Source organism: Somniosus microcephalus, chromosome 2, assembly GCF_052327205.1.
Source record: "Somniosus microcephalus isolate GS21.2 chromosome 2, FLI_Smic_1.0, whole genome shotgun sequence".
NCBI classification, from domain to species: domain Eukaryota; kingdom Metazoa; phylum Chordata; class Chondrichthyes; order Squaliformes; family Somniosidae; genus Somniosus; species Somniosus microcephalus.
In genome coordinates, this window is record NC_140988.1 from 297,724,299 (window position 1) to 297,749,998 (window position 25,700).

The window sequence follows — 25,700 nt, forward strand, 5'->3', positions numbered from 1 at the left end:
CCTCCCGCCCCCCCCCCTCGCGCCCTCCCGCCTCCCCCCCTCGCGCCCTCCCGCCCCCCCCCTCGCGCCCTCCCGCCCCCCCCCTCGCGCCCTCCCGCCCCCCCCTCGCGCCCTCCCGCCCCCCCCTCGCGTCCTCCCGCCCCCCCCTCGCGCCCTCGCGCCCTCTCCCGCCCCCCCCCGCGCCCCCCCCGCGCCCCTCCCGCCCCCCCCCCCGCGCCCTCCCGCCCCCATCGCGCCCTCCCGCCCCCCCCTCCCGCCCCCCCCCTCCCGCCCCCCCTCGCACCCTCCCGCCGCCCCCCCCGCGCGCCCTCCCCCTCCCTCGCGCGCTCTCCCTCCCTCCCCCTCGCGCGCGGCGCTCGCTCTCCCTCCCTCCCCCTTGCGCGCGCGCGCTCGCTCTCCCTCCCTCCCCCTCGCGCGCGCGCTCGCTCTCCCTCCCTCCACCTCTCTCCCTCCCCCTCTCTCTTGAAGAGTGAAGTATTAAATTCACAGGCCACCTTTTTCTTGGTGATGTTAGTAGAAGGACAACAGCAACCAAGAAGGATTCGTGGGGGGGAGCTGAAACGCTATCAGAGGCTTTAAGGAAGCTTTCGAAGGAGGTAGAAAGACAGAGAGGACTAGGCAGAGTGTTCCAAAGTAGTCGGCTGAAATGGCTTGCGTACTCTGCAATTAGGTGGTAAGGAATCAATGAAGCTCGGTGGTAATGGGAAAACAGGACAGTGAGGGATATGATATGGGCAGCATAGTTTTGCAGGTGTTGGAATTGGCCTCCTCAAAGCCTCCTTGAAAAAGTGCACCATTCCCACCGACACCTGGGAATCTCTGGCCCGAGACCGCACAACGTGGAGGAGAAGCATCCGGGAAGGCGCCGAACACCTCGAGTCTCTTCGCCGGGAGCAAGCGGAAGCCAAGCGCAGGCAGCGCAAGGAGCACACGTCAACCCAAGCACCCCACCCACCCGCCCCAACAACCACCGTCTGCCCCACCTGTGAAAGAGACTCTATGTCCCGCATTGGACTCATCAGTCACCTGCGAACTCATTTTTAATGTGGAAGCAAGTCATCCTCGGTTCCGAGGGACTGCCTAAGAAGAAAGAAGAAAAGGCAAAAGTCAGAAGGCTGTCCAACAGCATTTGGAGTCATCAAACTGGAGTTTATTATAGTATGGATAAGCCTTTCAATGGCAGTGGAGGTGAGGTAAAGTGGGGTGGAGGCAGCAGTGTTGCAAAGGTGGAAGCAAAGATCTGGGGTTTGAATGTCAGCTGAAAGTCAAACAGGACACAGAGGTTGTGCACAATCTGGTTCAGTGTGAGGGAGCTGCCAGAGGGAGGGTGTGAGGGAGCTGCCAGAGGGAGGGTGTGAGGGAGCTGCCAGAGGGAGGGTGTGAGGGAGCTGCCAGAGGGAGGGTGTGAGGGAGCTGCCAGAGGGAGGGTGTGAGGGAGCTGCCAGAAGGAGGGTGTGAGGGAGCTGCCAGAGGGCGGGTGTGAGGGAGCTGCCAGAGGGCGGGTGTGAGGGAGCTGCCAGAGGGCGGGTGTGAGGGAGCTGCCAGAGGGAGGGTGTGAGGGAGCTGCCAGAGGGAGGGTGTGAGGGAGCTGCCAGAGGGAGGGCGGGTGTGAGGGAGCTGCCAGAGGGCGGGTGTGAGGGAGCTGCCAGAGGGCGGGTGTGAGGGAGCTGCCAGAGGGCGGGTGTGAGGGAGCTGCCAGAGGGCGGGTGTGAGGGAGCTGCCAGAGGGAGGGTTGTGAGGGAGCTGCCAGAGGGAGGGTGTGAGGGAGCTGCCAGAGGGAGGGTGTGAGGGAGCTGCCAGAGGGAGGGTGTGAGGGAGCTGCCAGAGGGAGGGTGTGAGGGAGCTGCCAGAGGGCGGGTGTGAGGGAGCTGCCAGAGGGCGGGTGTGAGGGAGCTGCCAGAGGGCGGGTGTGAGGGAGCTGCCAGAGGGAGGGTGTGAGGGAGCTGCCAGAGGGAGGGTGTGAGGGAGCTGCCAGAGGGAGGGTGTGAGGGAGCTGCCAGAGGGAGGGTGTGAGGGAGCTGCCAGAGGGGAGGGTGTGAGGGAGCTGCCAGAGGGAGGGTGTCTGGTGCTAAGGTGCAGAGTTTAAGGCTGAAACTGAGCTTAATTACTTCAGCCTTCCTAAAGTTGAGTTGAATGAAATTCTTGCTCATCCAGTACTGATTATCAATGCAGCAGTCGGACTGTGCATTGGTGGCAAAGGAGTCAGTGGTGGCAGAGTGTGTGACAAATTGCAATATCTCTCCAAGTTCATTATCAGCTGCTGTATAGAAAGAAAAGCCATCGCTAGGGCTGAATATTTTGGAGCAGGCAGTAAGTGAAAAGGCTGATCAATAACGTTGTAAAGGTTTGCACATGGCACCACATTTGGGGGAGGGAGTGCAAACAATAAGGTAAAGGTGTACCAGATACAGTGGGATCTGATTCGGTGTGGGAAATGGCATTAATGTAGACAAGTGAACGGTTATGAGAGTAAGGAAGAGAACTCCACGGTGAGAATATAAACTAAATGGCTCCAGAACACAACACAGGAGAGGGATCTGGGGCTATTGGTGGCAACTCAATGAGTAAGGGAAGCTAACTAAACTTTGGGATGTACAGCCAGAAGAATAGAGCACAAATCCCTGATACTGTGTGTAATTCTGGTCAGGGTACTAAGCAAGGATATCCAGGCTTTGGAGGCACAGCAGTAAAGGGCAACCAATGTTTGATTTTCTTCAATATTGTTGGACCAAATTGAATCATATGCATCCTTTTTAAATTTCAGTTTAGTTTTAAACTCCCTTTATCCAGGCAGCTGTGTCTTTTGATGCACTGCCTTTCTGACTGACAGGAATATATCCATTTTTCTTTACTCTTTCCATCTTGTCTTTGAAGATTTTCCACTGCTGTTCTGTTATCCTGCTTGCTAATTTCTAGCCAGTTAATTTTGGCCAGATCCCTCCTTATCTCTTAGAACTTTACCTTTTCCGGTGCAGCACCCTTATTTTTGAATGTTCTCCAATGTTTTCACTTTCCACATTGAGCCCAGTTATGTTATGGTCACTATTCCCAATTGCTTTCCTACTCTTGCAGTTATTTGCCCCATTTCATTTCCCAGAATGAAATCAAGCTATGCCTCTTTCCATTTTGGAGTAGAAACACACTGATCTCTGAAGCATAGAGTCATAGAGTTTTACAGCACAGAAAGAGGCCCTTCGGCCCATCGTGTCTGCGCCGCCCATCCATCCCTGTCCAGTCTAATCCCATTTTCCAGCATTTGGTCCATAGCCTTGTATGCAATGGCATTTCAAGTGCTCATCCAAATGCTTCTTGAATGTTGTGAGAGTTTCTGCCTCTACCACCCTTTCAGGCATTGAGTTCCACATTCCAACCACCCTCTGGGTGAAAAAGTTCCTCCTCAAATCCCCTCTAAATCTCCTGCCCCTTACCCTGAATCTATGCCCCCTTGTTATTGACCCCCCTACTAAGGGGAAAAGTTCCTCTTTGTCTACCCTATCTATGCCCCTCATCATTTTGTACACCTCAATCAGGTCCCCCCTCAGCCTTCTTTGCTCCAAGGAAAACAACCCCAGCCTGTCCAGCCTCTCTTCATAGCTGAGGCGCTCCATCCCAGGTAACATCCTGGTGAATCTTCTCTGCACCCTCTCCAAAGCAATCACATCCTTCCTATAGTGAGGCGACCAGAACTGCACACAGTACTCCAGCTGTGGCCTCACCAGCGTTTTGTACAGCTCCATCATAACCTCCCTGCTCTTATATTCTATGCCTCGGCTAATGAAGGCAAGTATCCCATATGCCTTTTTAACCACCTTATCTACCTGTTCCGCTGCCTTCAGGGATCTATGTACATGTACACCAAGGTCCCTCTGACCCTCTGTACTTCCTAGGGTCCTACCACTCATTGTGTATTCCCTTGCCTTATTTGTCCGTCCAAAATGCATCACCTCGCACTTTTCAGGGTTAAATTCCATTTGCCACTTTTCCGCCCATCTGACCAACCCATTTATATCGTCCTGTAGCCTGAGGCTTTCCTCCTCACAATTTACCACCCCACCAATTTTCGTGTCATCTGCGAACTTACTGATCATACCTTTTACATTCTCATCCAAATCATTTATGTGTGAGAGAGTGTGGAAAATTTTAACAGAGAATTGGATAAATGTTTCAGGGAGTCGAGTATCGAGAGATAAGAACAGCCACACAAACTGTGAAGTCTTTTCAGGTCTTAGGCTTTCCTATGTTCCAGATTTAGTTTGGTATTTAACACTGGATTCTTGTTACTCAATTTACTCTTTCTTATCTGTTCTTCTTTCTGGTGAAGGAAAGTGTAACTAGCCTGAAATGGGATCCAACTGGGCATCTGCTGCTTGCTGTTGCCAGAGAAGAGATGGTGAAAATCTGGGGAAGAATGGGCAGTGCCTGGCTTGCAGTCCAAACTCTCTTCCACTCAGCATTAGTCAATACTTCAGCATGGTGTCCACTTCCAGGGAAAGGTCTGGATCCGAGATTAATGCTTGCAGTGTAAGTATCGAAGAAAGCTAAAATTTCCTTGCCTAATGTATCATTTTTCTGAAAAAGTAAGTTAAAATGTAATCTATAGAAAACCACAAGTCTAAAAGCTAGTGTATTGAGTTTATTCTGTAGGTCAGAAGACTCTAGGACCAGCAATCAAGGACCTGTCATATGGTCGCACAGTTTTGGAATAAATTAATTACAGGTATTATTTTTATTTGTTTATGGGATCTGGGCGTTGCTGGCATGGCCAGCATTTATTGCCCATCCCTAATTGCCCTTGAGAAGGTGGTGGTGAGCCGCCTTCTTGAACCGCTACAGTTCGTGTGGTGACGGTGCTCCCATGGTGCTGTTAGGTAGGGAGTTCCAGGATTTTGACCCAGCGACGATGATGGATCGGCAATCTACTTCTACGTCAGGATGGTGTGTGACTTGGAGGGGAACTTGGTGGTGATGGTGTTCCCATGTGCCTGCTGCCCTTGTCCTTCTAGGTGGAAGAGGTCGCGGGTTTGGGAGGTGCTGCCAAAGAAGCCTTGGCGAGTTGCTGCAGTGCATCTTGTAGATGGTACACACTGCAGCCATGGTACGCCAGTGGTGGAGGGAGTGAATGTTTAAGGTGGTGGATGGGGTGCCAATCAGATGGGCTGCTTTGTCCTGGATGATGCCGGGCTTCTTGAGTGTTGTTGGAGCTGCATTCATCCAGGCAAGTGGAGAGTATTCCATCACGCTCCTTACTTGTGCCTTGTAGATGGTAGAAAGGCTTTGGGGAGTCAGGAGGTGAGACACTCGCTGCAGAATACCTAGCATCTGACCTGCTCTTGTTGCCACAGTATTTATGTGGCTGGTCCAGTTAAGTTTCTGGTCAATGGTGACCCCCAGGATGTTGATGGTGGGGGATTCGGCGATGGTAATGCCGTTGAATGTCAAGGGGAGGTGGTTAGACTCTCGCTTGTTGGAGATAGTCATTGCCTGGCACTTCTGTGGCGCGAATGTTACCTGCCACTTATCAGCCCAAGCCTGAACGTTGTCCAGGTCTTGTTGTTTGCGGGCATGGACTGCTTCATTATCTGAGGAGTTGTGAATGGCACTGAACACTGTGCAGTCATCAGCGAACATCCCCATTTCTGACCTTATGTTGGAGGGAAGGTCATTGATGAAGCAGCTGAAGATGGTTGGGCCTAGGATAATTGATGTTCCCCAGGGATCTGTACTGGGACCTCAGCTTTTCACCATATATATTAGTGACTTGTATGAAGGAATAGAGAGTTGTATATCCAAGTTTGCAGCTAACACTATGTTAGGAGGCAGAGGAAGTTGTGTCGATGGCAGCAGGAAGTTACTAAGGCATGTGGGCAAACTAAGTTTGAAAAACTATGGTAAATAGAGTTCAGTGTGGGGTAAGTATGAGGTCATCCACTTTGGATCCAAATAAGACAAATCAGAATGTGTTCTTAATGGAGAGAGACAAGGAGCTATGGAGGAACAAAGAGATTTAGGTGTCCATGTACACAAATCACTAAATGCTCAGTGCACAGGTACAAAAAATAATCAAAGACTAATTGGATGTTGGCCTTTATCTCAAGGGGACTGGTATACAAAAGGGAGGAAATAATGCTTCATGTACAGAACCTTGTTCTAATGGGGAAATCCAGAACAAGGGCATAATCTTAAAATTAGAGCGAGGCCATCTAGGAGTGAAATCAGGAAGCACCTTTTCACACAAAGGGTGATGGTAACGGTGTGGTACTGGAGGACTGCTAATGTTGTACCATTGTTTGAAAAGGGGGAAAGGGATAGACCAAGCCATTACAGTCCAGTCAGCCTAACCTCGGTGTGCAAATTATTGGAAAAAGTTCTGATGGATAATATTAATCGTCATTTAGAAAGGCACAGATTACTCAAGGACAGTCAGCATGGATTTGTTAAGGGATGGTCATATCTGCCTAACTTGATTGAATTTTTTCAGGAGGTAACAAGGAGGGCCGATGCGGGTAGCACGTTTGATGTAGTCTACATGGATTTTAGCAAAATTCTCCAGTCCTGGCAACATCCTCGTAATTCTCTTCTGTACCCTCTCTAGTGCAATCACATCTTTCTTATAATGTGGTGACCAGAACTGCACGCAGTACTCTGGCTGTGGCCTAACTAGCGTTTTATACAGTTCGAGCAGAATCTCCCTGTTCTTATATTTTATGCCTCGGCTAATAAAGGAAAGTATCTCGTATGCCTTCTTAACCACCTTATCTACCTGTCCTGCTACCTCTTCAGGGATCTGTGGACATGCACTCCAAGGTCCCTCTGTTCCTCTACACTTCTCAGTATCATACCTGTCTCTCTCAGACTCACTCTCTCTCACACTGTCTCTCTCACACACTGTCTCTCTCAGACTCACTCTCAGACTCGCTCACACACTGTCTCTCAGACTCACTCTCTCGCACACTGTCTCTCTCAGACTCACTCTCTCGCACACTGTCTCTCTCAGACTCACTCTCACACTGACTCTCTCAGACTAACTCTCTCTCTCACACAGCCTCTGCGGGTCTCTCTCAATTCACAGAAATCACAGAAACCCCACAGTGCAGATAGAGGCCATTTCGGCCCATCGAGCCTGCACCGACACATAGCCCACCCGATCCCCATAACCCCACGTATTTAATCCCCCTAACGCTAAGGGTCAATTTATCATAGCCAATCAACCTAACCTGCACATCTTTGGACTGTGGGAGGAAACCGGAGCACCCGGAGTAAACCCACACAAACACGGGGAGAATGTGCAAACTCCACACAGACAGTCACCCGAGGCTGGATTCGAACCCGGGTCCCTGGCGCTGTGAGGCAACAGTGCTAACCACTATGCCACCGTGCTGCCAGGACTAGACAGACTAGATGCAGGAAGGATGTTCGTGATGGCCAGGGAGTCCAGAACCAGGGGTCACAGGCTAAGGATAAGGGGTAAGCCATTTAGGACTGAGATGAGGAGGAATTTCTTCACCCAGAGAGTGGTGAACCTGTGGAATTCTCTACCACAGAAGGCAGTGGAGGCCAATTCATTAAATATATTCAAGAAGGAGTTAGATATATTTCTTAAGGCTAAAGGGATCAAGGGATATGGGGAGAAGGCAGGGACAGGGTACTGAATTTGGATGATCAGCCATGATCGCATTGAATGGCAGAGCAGGCTCAAGGGGCCGAATGGACTACTCCTGCTCCTATCTTCTATGTTTATTGTGTATTCCCTTGCCTGGTTAGCCCTCCCCAAATGCATTAGCTCACACGTCTTCGGATTTAACTCCATTTGCCACTTTTCTGCCCACCTGACCAGTCCATTGATATCTTCCTGCAAGGGACCTAGTACCCAGCCCTGCAGAACCCCACTGTAAACAGTCTTCCAGTCACAAAAACACCCATTGACCATTACCCTTTGCTTCCTGCCACTGAGCCAATTTTGGATCCAACTTGCCACTTTCCTCTGGATCCCATGGGCTTTTACTTTTCTGACCAGTCTGCCATGTGGGACCTTGTCAAAAGCCTTGCTAAAATCCATGTAGACTACATCAAACGTGTTACCTTCATCGCACTTGCCTAACTCCAAAGAGTTTTAAGTGCAGGTTGACAAAAGCCATGGGTTAGGTTTTCCCAAGTGTGCACAGGGATACTGCTGGACTTTAATCAGCTGAAACCCCGCAGCCTACCAGGACGGAGCAGTGTTAAGCTTTCTGCCGCTTGCCCAGCAAGCCTACCCTACCCAATATGGCTTGCACAGTTATTTGGAGCCAAGTGGGAAATACCCCATTGCACAATGAGAGGTCAGTTCCTTAATTATAGAGCCAGACTGGCAGATTAATCTTCACCAGTACACTGAAGTACTTTGGATCTGCCTGGCTCAGGTATTGAGTTACCAAATATGCCACAGAGCATTGACGTGGTTGCAATTTTTCAGTGCCAGACATGCCATTTTGGAACCACCCCAAGCCTAACGGACCTCATTTACCTCCTTTTTCCCACCATCCCACCCTACGGCCAAGGAAGATAGTAATTTTGCTAAGCAGAAAAATAAAGTTCTCAGAGGTCTAGTAAACTAGCTTCAAATTTTCATATTTAAAAAAATGAAAATAAAAGATCTGAAATGAATTATTTCAGAAGATAAAATGACTTCTTGAATATTTTCCCACCAGGGGTTGTCAGAATGGCTTGGTTTATGTTTGGACATTACCACAAGGTGGCACTGCTATTTCATTACCCAACCTCTTGCATTCTTCTGATGTACAAGAAAAGCAAGCTGAGGTAAGGGGAGTAAAGGATTTTTCTAAAATCTGTGACACCGATTAATATGAAGAAATGTGTTTTGTAAAAATAAGGCTGATTTTTCTATTTCAAATTTGGAATGACCTCATTCTTAGAAACAAGGCAGTAATTAAATAACTAAACCTTGAATGTCATTTTAAATAAAGATCAAGTGTATTGCATCTTAATTTTTTGAGCAATCTGAATGAGAAGTATCATTCTCTATACTAGGAATTATTTTCTAACCTAACTTTTCATTTGCCGTAGGAGAGATTTCAGTTCCGAGGTAGAGCCAAGTGTGTGTTTCGTCTCAATGCTCACATAACTGCGGTGATGTCGGTGTCCTTCGATGCCAACGGGTTAACACTTTTGTCTGGAGGAATTGGGGGGTTGATAAATATCTGGTCTCTGCAGGTAAGGATTTTACTGTACGCCATAAATTAAAGTTTTGAGGGTCATCTATACAAAGGAGATGTGGTGGAAAACAAAATGTTATCGCTGATGAATTCAAAACCATTTTTGAAAGCAAGTTCATGTTCTCTTATAAAGTAGCAAATCAGATTTATTCCATCATGCCCTGTCAAAGGTGTTAGTGCAGGGAATTGAACCAAGTAAGGCAGAATGATTTAAATTTTGAGAGCTTTTATTTTGTTTCTAAAATTTCATTTTCGAAGGAAACTTTATATTTATCAATTGTTACTGAATCAAAGAAGTTGATTATTAAGATTGAATATCTGTAGCTGTTTTTTCTGTGTTTCCTTTTCAGGATGGTTCAGTTCTACAGACAGTGGTGACTGGTTTAGGGTCAGTAGTTGGCATAGCCTGGATTCCAAACATTGGAGTAGCAGCTTGTTCCAGCAGATCAAAGGTCAGTTGGTCATTATGGGTTTTTTAGTTGCTAAAGCAAGAAGTAAGACTAGCGATATCTCAGTGTAAAACTTCATATTAACAATCAAAGCAACACAAGAAAGAAAGAACTTGCATTTATCATGCCTTTCACATTCTCGGGGTGTCCCAAAGCCAATTAAGTACTTTTTGAAATAACAACAGAAAATGTTGGAAAAACTCAGCAGGCCAGGCAACATCCGTGGAGAGAAATTAGAGTCGACGTTTCGGGTCAAAACCCTTTATCAAGACTAAAGAGGCACAGGGAATGAAATAGATTAAGAGGCCGGGCTGGGAGAGAACAAAAGAGAAGTGAAGAGACATTAAAAGGTATTCAAAACAAGACGAGATGGTGATAGGACTAGTGGAGACAAAAGACGGCTCTAGATTAGGTGTGAAATGTGCTGGCAGAATGGGAGACCGCTGCCATGTGGGAGAGAGAGGGAAAAAAAAGGAAAGGGGAGTGGGGGGAAACCAAAACGAAGGCGTGGATAAAAAATATAAGTAAAAATGTAATAGGGGCCGAGGTTATGATCTGAAATTGTTGAACTCGATATTGATTCCGGAAGGCTGTAAAGTGACTAGGGTGTCTCGGAGGGAGCGGTCCCTACGGAATGCTGAAAGGGGAGGGATGGGGAAGATGCATTTGGTTGGTGGAATCACTTTGGAGGTGGCGGAAATGGCGGTACTTTTTGAAGTGGAGTCACTATTGTAATGTAGGGAAATGCGGCAGCCAATTTGCGCACAGCAAAGTCCCAGAAACAACACTGAGATAAATGACCAGATAATCTGTTGTAGTAATGTTGGTTGAGGATTAAATTTTGGCCAGGACACCGAGAAGTCCCCTGCTCTTCTTCATATAGTTCTGTGGGATCTTTTATACCCACCTGAGAGGGTAGGTGGGCCCTCCATTTAACGTCTAATCCGAAAGACAGTGCCGCACTCCTTCGGTACTGCATTGAAGTGTCAGCTTAGATTATGTGCTCAAGTCTCTCATGGAGATTGAACCCACAACTTTTTGATTCAGAGATGAGAGTGCTACTGCCAAGACTAATATCTTAAAGTCTGCTTGTGGTGATGTATTATCAGGAGACACTGAAAAATAAATTTCAAGTACAAGAACAATCACAGCTCCTCCGGTCTCTCCATATAACTGAAGTCCCTCATCCCTGGTATCATTTTAGTAAATCTCCGCTGCACCCTCTCCAAGGCTGACATCCTTCAGTCAGATTCCAGGCCGTCATTATTGTTGACTTCCTGTTTTAGAATGCATTTAATTTTTCATGTTAAGACTATTGGTTGGCTATCTGCTAATAACTATTGGTTAGCTACCTGCTAACAGCATAAATACCCAAGTATGGCTGAAAGACTAGTTTCTTTTAAGGTGGGTTAGAGTCACTGGTTCCCAAAGCACAGATCTCATGCAGTTGGTGGCAATCCCAAGGTGATTTTTGCAGGATTAGCTATGGGGAAACTGATGGGAAGAACTTTTTTTTTTGCAATTTCATATCGACAAGATATACTGCCACAGACGAAAGACCAAATTTGTTGCAGCTACCTTCATAGTTTTTATTTGAAGGATTTGGTGCTTGGTTGGTGTAGGGTTACTCCTTCAGTAATGGATAACCTGCATTCCCTGACCTTAAGATACGTATCCTTATTATCAGTCTTTATTTGCAAATCTTAACATTGTAGTCTTCCTCTACCTATGCTGGAAAATTCAGTTGGAGAGCCACTAATGATATCTAAGTTCATAAAAGTTTATTGGAAATTTTAAACAATTTGGCCAGTAGGGTTTGAATCTTATTTTTCACACAATTACATCTCACCCATTTTGAACCAACAGTTTTCTGTTAAGTTCCTCACTTGGAAAATTATTACACTATTTGCTGTTTTTACTTTTTGGGTGAATAAATTACACGTGTGGTGGTAGATCCACTTTATGTTTAGTATTCAGTAGATGCAATCCACATCAGAAGTTCTTGCCCAACCGTGTACTGGAATTTAATTTGCATCAGTATATCACACTGCCGATATTTTATTCCTTCCTTGACTGGAAAACAAAACATATGGGGGGAGAAATTGGGTGAGTAGCGCCACCTGTTAGCGCCTAAAGAGGCAGTCAGTGGCTGTAGCGCCACTGGCTGCGTCTCCGGCGATATTCAGTAGGGGCGCTAATGGTGGCGTTAGGCATTTGCGCTGCGCCGCCACCGATGACGTCATCGGTGTGCGCAGCGCCCCATTCGTGCCCCGTTCGTGATATTTGGTAGCGAACGCCACAGTTGCGCCGCTCGCTGCCCGGTTCACGGGGCCTTACTGTGCCGGCAGCGGCGCAAGTTAAGGTGGAGGTGCGCGGCCGCCTGCCAGCACCTCCCCCCAACCCCCCGCAGCATTGCCGGCTGTTTCCCCGAGAGCCCGGCACTTCTCCTTGGTGCCGGGCTCATTTGCCGGCACTCGCGATCGGGGATCGCGCTGTTGCAGGCACCTCCCCCTTAACAGTGGGAGGAAGGCCTGCAGTACCGCAGCGTGCCGTGCCGCAGCATGTGGCGCTGCGGCACATTGCGCTGCGATAATCAGTTTCAGCGCCCTAAGAGGGACGTGGAGCGCCTCGAGCCTCGCCCCGTCTCCCTCGAGGGGCACTGAAACTGAATTTCTGGCGATCGGTATCACTCCGATCGCTGCGCTAAAACCTGCGCTCAGGCGACTTTGGCGCCCCAACCCAATTTCTAGGCCATGAAATCTTAAAAACTGCACAAAGTTGCATTTTGGTAGCACTGCCACTCGTTAGACTTGGTCTTGCCCGTTTAATCTCACTGATATTTTACGCCGCAAGTTACTGGAAGTGCGAGCTGAAAAACCCGCAGCCAAGTAAACCAGGCATCAGGGACCTTTTTAAATGAATGTTTTGCATCTGTGTTCACTATGGAGAAGGACGATGTAGACATAGAAATCGGGCAGGGGGACTGTGATATACTTGAACATATTAGCATCGAGAGGGAGGAGGTACTAGCGGTTTTAGCAGGCTTAAAAGTGGATAAATCCCCAGGCCCGGACAAGATGTATCCCAGGCTGCTGTGTGAGGCAAGGGAGGAGATTGCAGGGGCTCTGACACAAATTTTCAAAACCTCTCTGGCCACAGGGGATGTGCCAGAGGACTGGAAAACAGCTAACATAGTACCATTATTGAAGAAGGGTAGTAGGGATAAACCAGGGAATTACAGGCCAGTGAGCCTAACATCAGTGGTAGGGAAATTATTGGAAAAAATTCTGAGGGACAGAATTAGTCTCCACTTGGAGAGGCAAGGATTAATCAGGGATAGTCAGCGTAGCTTTGTCAAGGGAAGATCATGTCTGACCAATTTGATTGAATTTTTCGAGGGGGTGACTAGGTGTGTGGATGAGGGTAGTGCAGTGGATGTGGTATACATGGATTTCAGTAAGGCTTTCGATAAAGTCCCGCACAGGAGACTGGTCAAGAAGGTAAGAGCCCATGGGATCCAGGGTGCCTTGGCACATTGGATCCAAAACTGGCTTAGTGGCAGAAGGCAGAGGGTGATGGTCGAAGGTTGTTTTTGTGACTGGAAGCCTGTGTCCAGTGGGGTACCACAGGGATCGGTGCTGGGTCCCTTGCTGTTTGTGGTCTACATTAATGATTTGGATGTGAATGTATAAGGTATGATCAGTAAGTTTGCAGATGACACGAAAATTGGTGGGGTGGTAAATAGCGAGGAGGGTAGCCTCAGTCTGCAGGACGATATAGATGGGTTGGTCAGATGGGCGGAACAGTGGCTAATGGAATTTAACCCTGAAAAGTGTGAGGTGATGCATTTTGGAGGGACTAACAAGGCAAGGGAATACACAATGAATGGTAAGACCCTAGGAAAGACAGAGGATCAGAGGGACCTTGGTGTGCATGTACATAGATCCCTGAAGGCAGCAGAACAGGTGGATAAGGTGGTTAAAAAGGCATATGGGATACTTGCCTTCATTAGCCGAGGCATAGAATATAAGAGCAGGGAGGTTATGATGGAGCTGTACAAAACGGTGGTTAGGCCACAGCTGGAATACTGTGTGCAGTTCTGGTCGCCACACTATAGGAAGGATGTGATTGCATTGGAGAGGGTGCAGAGGAGATTCACCAGGATGTTACCTGGGCTGAAATGCTTCAGTTATGAAGAAAGACTGGACAGGCTGGGGTTGTTTTCCTTGGAGCAGAGAAGGCTGAGGGGGGACCTGATTGAGGTGTACAAAATTATGAGGGGCATAGATAGGGTAGATAGAAAGGAACTTTTCCCCTTAGTAGAGGGGTCAATAACCAGGGGGCATAGTTTCAAGGTAAGGGGCAGGAGGTTTAGAGGGGATTTGAGGAAGAACTTTTTCACCCAGAGTGTGGTTGGAATCTGGAACTCACTGCCTGAAAGGGTGGTAGAGGCAGGAACCCTCACTACATTCAAGAAGCATTTGGATGAGCACTTGAAATGCCATAGCATACAAGGCTACGGACCAAATGCTGGAAAATGGGATTAGATTAGACAGGGCTTGATGGCCAGCGCGGACGCGATGGGCCGAAGAACCTCTTTCTGTGCTGTATAACTCTATGACTCTATGACCTGAGTGAACAGGACAAGCAATGTGTATCTCCTTAACCAATCAGATTGAAGGATTGTGGTAAAAAACAGCCCAAGGACTGACGAGGTATAAATTGGAATGGGTGAATTCAATGTCAGATCAAATACAGAGAGAGAAATAAAGAGAGGAAAAGAAAGATTGGATTAAGAGAGAGAGAAATAAGAAACAAAGCAAAAGTAGAAGAAAATGTTCACTTTTAAATTTCACAAATATCCAACAACAATTAAAACCTGAAAGAATGAGACTTCACACTTGTAATAGTTCATTTTTGGTGCCAGAGCAATTAATTGGCAGTAATTAATAATTAGCACATTGTTAAAAGAATCTCTTGACAGCTAATCCAGGCCCAATTAAATATGCGTGGACTTTAAATGGCTCCAAAACAGGCTCCTTGCATCACTTCAGACCAGCTCTAACTTTCTGTGATCAGTTTTGTTTCTATTTACCGTGCAAGTACAGCAACTTCCCGCCATTCAATGGAGAGCCAGACAGCGAGATGCTGTTTTTGCGAAGCAGCAAATCTCGGATAGCAACTTTTGAATTTCCGTGTTTAATTGTGCATTTGCCCAAGCCTGAAGTTGCTGTAGCATTTGCACATAAAGAACGGCGTGCGCTATTAGCCTCGTCATTATTTTGACAGCAAATTATGAGCCATTGTTAATGTTGCTGTCTGCTATTATATTTTTTCTGTACTTGTGTGTCACACTTTTTTGTTTGATCCTGGGATGTGGGCATCGCTGGCAAGGCCAGCATTTATTGCCCATCCCTAGTTGCAATTGAGAAGGTGGTGGTGAGCCGCATTCTTGAACTGCTGCAGTCCATGTGGTGAAGGTACTCCCATAATGCTGTTAGGGAGGGAGTTCTATGGTTTTGACCCAGCGACGATGAAGGAACGGCAATTATATTTCCAAATCAGGATGGTGTGTAATTTGCAGGGAAACTTGGAGGTGATCACGTTCCCATGCGCCTGTTCCCTTGTCCTTCTAGGTGGTAGAGGTCGTGGGTTTGGGAGGTGCTGTCGAAGAAGCCTTGGTGAGTTGCTGCAGTGCATCTTGTAGATGGTACACACTGAGCCACAGAGCACCGGTAGTGGAGGGAGGGAGTGTTTAAGGAGGTGGATGGGGTGCCAATCAAGTGGGCTGCTTTGTCCTGGATGCTGTTGAGCTTCTTGAGTGTTGTTGGAGCTGCACTCATCCAGACAAGTGGAGATTGTTCCATCACACTCCTGACTTGTGCCTTGTAGATGGTGGAAAGGCTTTGGGGAGTCGGGGGGTGAAACTCACCAGAGAATAACTGCTCTTGTAGCCACATTATTTATGTGGCTGCTCCAGTTAAGTTTCTGGCCAATGGTGACACTCCCCCCCTCCCCCCCCCCCCCCCTTGCAAACGCTTCAGCCTTGTCTTTTGCAATCGCGTGCCGGCCTCTGCCATCATTGAGGATGAGGATATTCATGAAAACTCCTCCTCCCATTAGTTGTTTAATTGTCGACCACCATTCACAACTGGATGTGGCAGCACTGCAGAACTTTGATCTGATTCGTTGGTTGTGGGATCGCTTAGCTCTGTCTATAGCATGCTGTTTCCGCTGTTTAGCTCATATGTAGTCTGTGTTGCAGCTTCCCCAGGTTGACACCTCATTTTTAGGTGCGCCTGGTGCTGCTCCTGGCACACTCTCCTCCACTCCTCATTAAACCAGGGTTGGTCCCCTGGCTTGGTGGTAATGGTAGAGTGAGGGATATGCTGGGCCATGAGGTTACAGATTGTGGTGGAATACAATTCTGCTGCTGCTGATCGCCCACAGTGTCTCATGGATGCCCAGTTTTGCGCTGAAAGATCTGTTCTGAATCTATCCCATTTAGCACGGTGGTAGTGCCACACAAGACGATGGAGGGTGTCCTCACTGTGAAGACAGGACTTCGTCTCTACAAGGAATGTGCGGTGGTCACTGTTACCAATAGTTTCATGGACAGAGGCATTTGTGACCGTTAGATTGGTGAGGGCAAGGTCAAGTAGGTTTTTCACCTGTGTTGATTTTCTCACCACCTGCCACAAGCTCAGTCTGGCAGCTATGTCCTTCAGGGCTCGGTCAGTAGTGGCGCTACCGAGCCACTCTTGGTGATGGATATTGAAGCCCCCCACCCAGAGTACATTCTGTGCCCTTGCTACCCTGGATGCTTCTTCCAAGTGGTGTTCAACTTGGAGGAGTACTGATTCATCAGCTGAGAGGGCGGTAGGTGGTAATCAGCAGGACAGTTCCTTGCCTATGCTTGACCTGAAGCCATGAGATTTCATGGGGTCCAGAGTCCATGTTGAGGACGCCCAGGGCCACTCCCCGACTGTATACCACTGTGCTGCAACCTGTGGTGGGTCTGCCCTGCCGGTGGGACATGTCATACCCAGGGATGGTGATGGAGGAGTCTGGGACGTTGGCTGAAAGGCATGATTCTGTGAGTATGACTGTGTCAGGCTGTTGCTTGACTAGTCTGTGGGACAGCTGTCTGAATTTTGGCACAAGTCCCCAGAAGTTAGTGAGGAGGACTTTGCAGGGTCAACTGGGCTGGGTGTGCCGTTGCCATGTCCAAAGCTGGTACCTAGGTCAATGCCGGGTGGTCCGTCCGGTTTTATTATTCTTATTGTTTTTCGTAGCGGTTGTGTACAACTAAGTGGTTTGCTAGGCCATTTCAGAGTTAAGAGTCAACCACATTTCTGTGGGTCTGGAGTCACATATATGCCAGACCAGGCAAGAACAGCAGATTTCCTTCCCTAAAGGACATTAATGAACTCGATGGGTTTTTACGACAATCCGATAGTTTCATGGTCACCATTACTGATACTAGCTTTTTTTAATTCCAGATTTATTTAATTAACTGAATTTAAATGCAGAGGGTGTTCAGAGGGATTTAGGTGTCCTCGTACAGGAAACAGAGAGTTAGCATGCAGGTACAGCAAGCAATTAGGAAGGCACATTGGCCTTTATTGCAAGGGGTTGGAGTACAAGAGTAAGGAAGCCTTACTGCAATTGTACAGGGCCTTGGTGAGACCACACCTGGAGTATTGTGCACAGTTTTGGTCTACTTATCTGAGAAAGGACATACATGCCTTAGAGGCGGTGCAACAAAGGTTCACTAGATTGATTCCTGGGATGAGAGCATTGCCCAAAGAGGAGAAATTGAGTAGATTGGGCCTATCTTCTCGGAGTTTAGAAGAATGGGAGGTGATCTCATTAAAACATATGATTCTAAGGGGGATTGACAGAATAGATGCAGAGAGGTTGTTTCCCCTGGCTGGAGAGTCTAGAACTAGGGAGCATTGTCTCAGGATAAGGGGTTGGCGATTTAAGACTGAGATGAGGTGAAATTTATTCACTCAGAGGGTTGTGAATCTTTGAAATTCTCTACCCCAGGGGGCTGTGGATCCTGAATCGTTGAATATATTAAACGACGAGAGAGAGACATTTTTGGACTCTAGGGGAATCAAGGGATATGGAGATCGGGCAGGAAAGTGGAGTTAAGTTCAAAGATCAGCCATGATCTTATTGAATGGCGGAGCAGACTCGAGGGGCTATATGGCCTCCTCCTGCTCCTAATTCTTATGTTCTTGTGCTTTTTTATATAACCAACAACAGCCCTGATATCTACGTGCACGGAAATTAGTCTGTAAACAAATTCCTGACTTATTTTATTTCAGGAGCACTGAAACCGTGGGAACAGTGGAGGGGGAGACGAACAATTCCTGTTTGGGTGGAGGATATTGGAAATCACCTTGGTAGTAGAAGCACAAGGAACACGTGAGGGAAAGGAGAGAGACAAACTCTCTTCAGAGGGTGGTGGGGAAGGAAAGAGACCCTCTTAGTAAATAACAGGAGACCTCTTGAAATAGCAAAAAAGAAAAGGCGATGAAACCAGTTGAGGGCAAGACGGGAAAGGGGACCCGTGAGGTGACGAGAGCGAGATAAAGGGACACCTTGTTAGTTTGGAGTTGGAGAGGCAAAGAAAATGGGAGAAAGAACTGTTTCAGTTTCTGTGAGGGGGGGGGAAGAGAGAATCTGTTAAGCAGGGTATCATGAGAAATTATTGAGGGATAAAGCTTCTGTTGAGTAGAGGAAGGAAAGAGACTGTTGAGACGTAGGGGGAGATTCAGAGACACCCTTTAAAGTGGAAGACAGATAAAATGTTGGGGTGGGGATCTCTGACTTCAGTGGGTGTGGGATGGACAGGGCAAAATTCTCTAACCCCTCTGCCGCAGGAGATCCATTATTAATACAAAAAGATAGTTTTTTATATATATGTATTGTGATGTGATGTTACAAAAATCACGAATTGTGTTAACAATAACTTGGGAGAAAAACTAGTTTTGGAGAGAATTGTGCATTTTCTGAACATACGTCCCCCTGACCCTGAACACGGGGGCCCCACAAGGATGTGTGCTGAGCCCCCTCCTCTACTCCCTCTTCACCCACGACTGTGTGGCTGTTCACGGTTCCAACACCATCATCAAGTTTGCGGATGATACCACGGTAGTAGGCCAGATCACCAACAACGATGAGTCAGCCTACAGGGAGGAGGTCCAGCATCTCGTGAAGTGGTGCGCCGATAACAACCTGGCCCTTAACATCAAGAAACCCAAAGAAATCATTGTGGACTTCAGGAAGTCTAAAGGCGGAAGTCACACCCCCATCCACATCCATGGGGCTGTGGTGGAAAGGGTGGACAGCTTTAAGTTCCTCAGAGTCCACATCACGGAAGACCTCTCCTGGTCCCTCAATACCTCCTCTCTGGTGAAGAAGGCCCAGCAGCGCCTATATTTCCTAAGGAGGCTGAAGGGATGTAACCTGTCACCCCTGATCCTCTCTAACTTTTACCGCTGCACAATAGAGAGCATCCTGACGAACTGTATCACAGTATGGTATGGCAGCTGTAGCTACTATGACTGGAAAGCCCTGCAGCGGGTAGTCAAAACTGCCCAACGCATTACCGGCACCCAGCTACCGACCATAGAGCACATATACCAGAAACGCTGTTTACGGAGGTCACGGACCATCATCAAAGACCCTACCCACCCCAGCCACAGTCTGTTCGCCCTCCTGCCATCTGGGAGACGCTACAGATGCATTCGCACCTGAACGACCAGATTTTGGAACAGCTTCTTTCCCAGGGCTGTCATCCTACTGAACTCCACAAATAAACTCTAAAGCCTGCACATCTGCCAATGCACTTTATTATGTTTATGTTAATGTATTACAAGCCAAATGAATGTTGTATGTTTAAATGTCTCTAAATGTACACTCTCGGGAGCCGCAAGCCTACATTTCATTGTACTGCACTTGTGCACTAACAATGACAATAAAGTTGATGATTATTATTATTATTATTATATTTCCCCTCTTGCTAGGATGTCCTCTTAATCAGATGTTGTCCTGAGTGGATCTCGCAGAACCACATCTTAGCATCCTGTCGAATGGCTCTCCGAGCGCAGGGTATCGTGGGATTGAATAAGGCTCCCTGTATGAAAGTTTTTATCGAAAGATTGCCTTTGCTCCTACACACACAATATACATATGAAAAGGTAATACTTGATTCTGAGTTGTGTATGTGTATAAGAATGGAGGGATTAAGCTGCTAATTTTGCACAGCTTAGTGTTATTTGAGCATGATTAAAATAGAGTCATAGAGTTATACAGCACGGATAGAGGCCCTTCGGCCCACCGTGTCCGCGCCGGCCATCAAGCCCTGTCTGATCTAATCCCATATTCCAGCATTTGGTCCGTAGCCTTGTATGCTATGGCATTTCAAGTGCTCATCCAAATGCTTCTTAAATGTTGTGAGGGTTCCTGCCTCCACAACCCTTTCAGGCAGTGAGTTCCAGACTCCAACCACCCTCTGGGTGAAAAAGTTCTTTCTCAAATCCCCTCTAAACCTCCCGCCCTTTACCTTGAATCTATGCCCCCTAGTTATTGACCCCTCTACTAAGGGAAAAAGCTCCTCAGCATCCATCCTATCTATGCCCCTCATAATTATGTACACCTCAATCATGTCCCCCCTCAGCCTCCTCTGCTCCAAGGAAAACAAACCCAATCTGCCCAGTCTCTCTTCATAGCTGAAGCGCTCCAGCCCCGGTAACATCCTGGTGAACCTCCTCTGCACCCTCTCCAACGCGATCACATCCTTCCTGCAGTGTGGCGACCAGAACTGCACACAGTATTCCAGCTGTGGCCTAACCAGTGTTTTATACAGTTCCATCATAACCTCCTTGCTCTTATATTCAATGCCTCGGCTAATGAAGGCAAGTATCCCATATGCCTTTTTTACCACCTTATCCACCTGTTCCGCCGCCTTCAGGGATCTGTGTACTTGCACACCCAGATCCCTCTGACCCTCCGTCTTGCCTAGGGTCTTACCATTCATTGTGTATTCCCTTGCCTTGTTAGTCCCCCCCAAAGTGCATCACCTCGCACTTTTCCGAGTTAAATTCCATTAGCCACTGTTCCGCCCATCTGACCAACCCATCTATATCGTCCTGCAGACTGAGGCTACCCTCCTCGCTATTTACCACCCTACCAATTTTTGTATCATCCACGAACTTACTGATCATACCTTTTACATTCATATCCAAGTCATTAATGTAGACCACAAACAGCAAGGGACCCAGCACCGATCCCTGTGGTACCCCACTGGCCACAGGCTTCCAGTCACAAAAACAACCTTCGACCATCACCCTCTGCCTTCTGTCACTAAGCCAGTTTTGTATCCAATGTGCCAAGGCACCCTGGATTCCATGGGCTCTTACCTTCTTGACCAGTCTCCTGTGCGGGACTTTATCGAAGGCCTTACTGAAATCCATATATACCACATCCACTGCGTTACCCTCATCCACACACCTAGTCACCCCCTCAAAAAATTCAATCAAATTAGTCAGACATGATCTTCCCTTGACAAAGCCATGTTGACTATCCCTGATTAATCCTTGCCTCTCCAAGTGGAGACAAATTTTGTCCCTCAGAATTTTTTCCAATAATTTTCCCACCACTGATGTTAGGCTCACTGGCCTGTAGTTCCCCGGTTTTTCCCTACTTCCCTTCTTGAATAATGGTACTACATTAGTGGTTCTCCAGTCCTCTGGCACATCCCCTGTGGCCAGAGAGGTCCTGAATATATGTGTTAGAGCCCCCGCAATCTCTTCCTTTGCCTCACACAGCAGCCTGGGATACATTTCATCCGGGCCTGGGGATTTATCCATTTTTAGGCCAGCTAAAACCGCCAATACCTCCTCCCTCTCGATGTGAATATGTTCAAGCATATCACAGTCCCCCCACCCTATTTCTATGTCTACATCGTCCTTCTCCATAATGAAAACAGATGCAAAAAGTTCATTTAGAACCCCTCCCACATCTTCCGGCTCCACACACACATTGCCACTTTTGTCCCTAATGGGCCCTATTTTTTCCCTAGTTATCCTCTTACCCTTAATATACTTATAAAACATCTTAGGATTTTCCTTTATTTTGCTCGCCAGTGTTATTTCATGGCCCCTCCTTGATCTCCTAATTTCTTTTTTAAGTATCCCCCTGCACTTTTTGTACTCCTCTAGGGCTTCCTCCGTCTTTATCCTTTTGTATCTGCCAAAAGCCCTCCTTTTTTTCCTAATCCATTCTCGTATATCCCCTGACATCCAAGGTTCCCTGTGGTTTTTGGAACCACCCTTGACCTTTACGGGAACATGTTGCCATTGTATGATCTCAATCTCCCTTCTGAATGCCTCCCATTGCTCTGATGCGGATTTTCCTACAAGTAGCTGATCCCAGTCCATTTTGGCCAGATCCTGCCTTATCCTATTAAAATCGGCCTTCCCCCAATTTAGAACCTTTATTTCCGGCCCATCCCTGTCCTTTTCCATGACCACCTTAAATCTTACCATATTATGGTCACTGTCACCAAAGTGCTCACCTACTAGCACTTTTTCCACTTGGCCGGCCACATTCCCTAGAATTAGGTCCAGTACCGCCCCCTCTCTTGTAGGACTTTCTACATGCTAGCTCAAAAAGCTCTCCTGGATGCACTTTAAGAATTCTACACCCTCTGAGCCTTTCACACTCTGACTATCCCAGTTAATATTGGGGAAGTTGAAATCCCCCATTATTATTACCCTATTATTTGCACATTTCTCTGAGATTTGCCTACATATCTGTTCCTCTATCTCCCCCTGACTGTTTGGAGGCCTATCGTACACTCCCATCAAAGTGCTTGCCCCCTTTTTGTTTTTAAGCTCCACCCATATGGCCTCATTAGAGGAACCTGCTAATATATCATCCCTCCTTACTGCAGTAATTGACTCCTTAATTAATATTGCGACACCCCCTCCTCTTATACCTCCCCCTCTGTCTCGCCTGAAGATTCTGTACCCCGGAATATTGAGCTGCCAGTCCTGCCCCTCCCTCAACCACGTCTCCGTGATAGCAACAATATCGTACTCCCATGTGTTTATCAACACCTTCAGTTCATCCACCTTATTTGCAAGACTCCTTGCATTAAAATAGATGCCATCCAGCCTTGCCCTTATATATTTGCCCTGTCTACCAGGCTGACTTGTTTTTTTCTCTATAATTGGCAGCACATCACCCCCTATTTCAGCTCCCCTCTGTATCCCATCCCCCTGCCAAATTGGCACAACTATCTACTTTGGACCTTGGTATTCCTTCCTTTTGCTGAACTTAATCTATTTGACTAATTATTGCTTTTAAGCATCTACTACTTCTTAAGTTACTCAGTCTGCAACTGTTTTAATTTTCGCTTCTCTGGCAACACCATTATCCTCTTCCAAATGTTCCTCTGGACATCTGACCTTTGTGATATTCGTAATTGATATGGAAGAAGGTGTTGTAGTAATATCTGCTCCATATTAAAAATGCTGAGTGAGTTGCAACATTCCATTTCAAAATGCATTGAAATCTCTTATGTTGGGCTCTCTGGCAGAATCCATTTTAAAATGTCAACGTTTATCTGTAGTACCTGTTATGTCACTGTGATTGTCATGTACAGTGTTAAATGACTGTCATAGTAACGTTGGATGCTGTGTTTTGACCATGAGAATTACCATGCAGTTCCAATACAAAGACACTAAGTGGCTGTGCGTGAATGTACGAGCAGTTCCCATAGGATCACAGTATGTGCACAAAAGGCAGTATTGTCTTGAACTGAAGATTACTTGACCAAAATAACATAAAAGTAGACCTTTTTCTTTACCAACGTTAGTGTTCACTTTTGTCTGGAACTAAACTCAGTTACGAATACAGAGTTGGCAAGCTCTGAGTGAGGGAAGTACTTTCCCACATAATGGGCTGGATTTTCATTGAGGAGGCAGGACTACAACTTTCGGGGTTGTAGTCCTGCCTCTATCGAGTTGTAGCCAACCCACTCGATTTTGACTTGATTGACCTTGTTGAGCCCGCCCAGCGGGCTCAGCAGGCCAATTAAGGGCCACCCGGCAACAGGTGACATCACAGATTGATATTTTATCTGTCAAGACCTTTTGACAGATGACATATCAGCATTTCACAGCTGTTTGAAGCTGTCAAACACTGACAATCTGTACTCCGAGTTCATTCCTTCCTCTCAGGATGATTTGGAGATCTCTCCGGAACAGAAAGCTGAATGCTGCAATTTTTGACAGAGCGCGGCCATTCTGCTTTCTGCGCCGGTGAGATGAGGGACTCCCGAGACCTGAAGGAAGGAAGGCTGTAAAGGTAAGTAAAACTTCTTTAAACACTTTAAATACACCAAACACACTTACCTCTGCACTCATGCACCCATCACTCACCTGAACATCGGACATCTCGACCCCTCCAAGCCCTTCAGCCCGACAGCCCGCCTCGCTAACTTGGCGTGGTTTGGAGCCGTCGGGAATCCCACACTTCAGGAATGAAAATAGGGATTAGGCTAAAAATTGCCTGTTAACTACCTGTTAACAGGCAGTTAATTGGCACTAATCCCCTTCCCGCCTCGGGGAGGCGGGTCCCAGTGCAGGTCAGGTACCCGCCTCCTTTGAAACTAGCATGGAGTCGGGTTGGGGGCAGGATGGGTTCGTGCCCCCCGATTTCAAGATTTTAACCCCCAACACGCCTCCAATCCCACCTCCACGGCTCAATGAAAATCCTGCCCAATAAATGTGTAAAATATCAAATGTAGTGAAGATTCTAGAAAAGGTAGCATCTTGACTATGTGCTCAAGAACTGGAGTAAAGACTGCAACAGGTATAGACATAGATTCTCAAGTAATTTGTGACCACTATAGGGGTCATTTTCTGAATTCCCGCTACTCCCAGGGAATCTCGGCCACTGGCCACACATCAAGAAATAACAGTTGCGTTGCCCATGATTTTATGTTCATTAAATGATTGTATGGAAAACTATGGGCAGCATGTTGTGATTTTCCTATACTCCCCACCTCTAGGGCAAACTCAAAAAATGAGCCCTTGTGGCTCTAGGCCTGTTGTGACGGTGAGATATAATCTTTAAAGTACCGTTGATCAATGTTGTATATTGTAGACTGATTTTAAATCAAAAGTCTGGAGATCTTTACTTGGCGATTAGGAAGCAATTTCAGAGTTTTATCTTCAGAGTTTTAGCTGTGATTATTCACTTCTCTAAGTCCATGACAGTGCAAATTGTATGTGGTCTATTGGAAGCAGTAAATTTCAAGAGGCTTTTCTTCTTCGATACATCCTATACTTATCCCTGCTTCCTGAAGAAATGTCTTCAAAAAGACAAAATAAAGTTTACCTACCTGATTCTTAGAACATTAGGAGGTAGGCTGAATGTTCCTATTTATTTTTTGTCATTAATAACAAAAATAACAGAAAATTAAACTCTACAGCAACTTTACACAACTGAGAGTGATAATCCATCTGGATTAATGGTTGAAGAAATGTATAGTTTTCAACTAAAAGTACAATATTGAATAAATATGGATTTTTCAGTAAACTTTTGAAGACAGTGACAGCGGATGGTAACCAACCGAAAGTTAATCTGTAGGAATCATACATGCAGAATTCATGTGTTTTGAACTTTTATTTTCCAGCCACACGTAACCTGTGGAGATCAACTGGTACACAGCACCTTCCTGCAAAGTTTGGCCTCCCTTACAGTAGGTCTAAGTTTGGACCAGTTCCTTACCAGAACAGCAGATCCACCTCACCATAAAAGCAGTTTCCTGGAACCAGTTTCACCTGAATGGAGTTGGCTAGCAACGTTCTCTGCTACTATTAAGAGTGCTGAAGCTCTGGCAAAAGGAACCACCTTCCCAGAAACTTTTAGTGTTCCGGATCTCAGTCAGGCTTCAGAGTCAGAATTCATCAAAGCACTGGTAGGATTTTAAAAATGTACTTTTATATGTTTG

At 46.9% G+C, this 25,700-nt stretch overlaps 1 protein-coding gene across 4 annotated transcripts in view; it reads left to right on the top strand.

Moving 5' to 3' along the window:
- The window catches only part of LOC147123467 (putative E3 ubiquitin-protein ligase HERC1), a 491,571-nt gene that overhangs the window by 344,969 nt on the left and 120,902 nt on the right, over positions 1–25,700 (top strand). For all 4 annotated transcript variants that reach the window (XM_085973371.1, XM_085973346.1, XM_085973361.1 and 1 more), the window contains 6 exons: positions 4,322–4,521; positions 8,688–8,796; positions 9,064–9,210; positions 9,563–9,664; positions 19,702–19,875; positions 25,383–25,667. In XM_085973371.1, the coding sequence (XP_085829497.1) occupies positions 4,322–4,521; positions 8,688–8,796; positions 9,064–9,210; positions 9,563–9,664; positions 19,702–19,875; positions 25,383–25,667 (1,017 nt within the window). The remainder of the gene's footprint in view (positions 1–4,321; positions 4,522–8,687; positions 8,797–9,063; positions 9,211–9,562; positions 9,665–19,701; positions 19,876–25,382; positions 25,668–25,700) is intronic.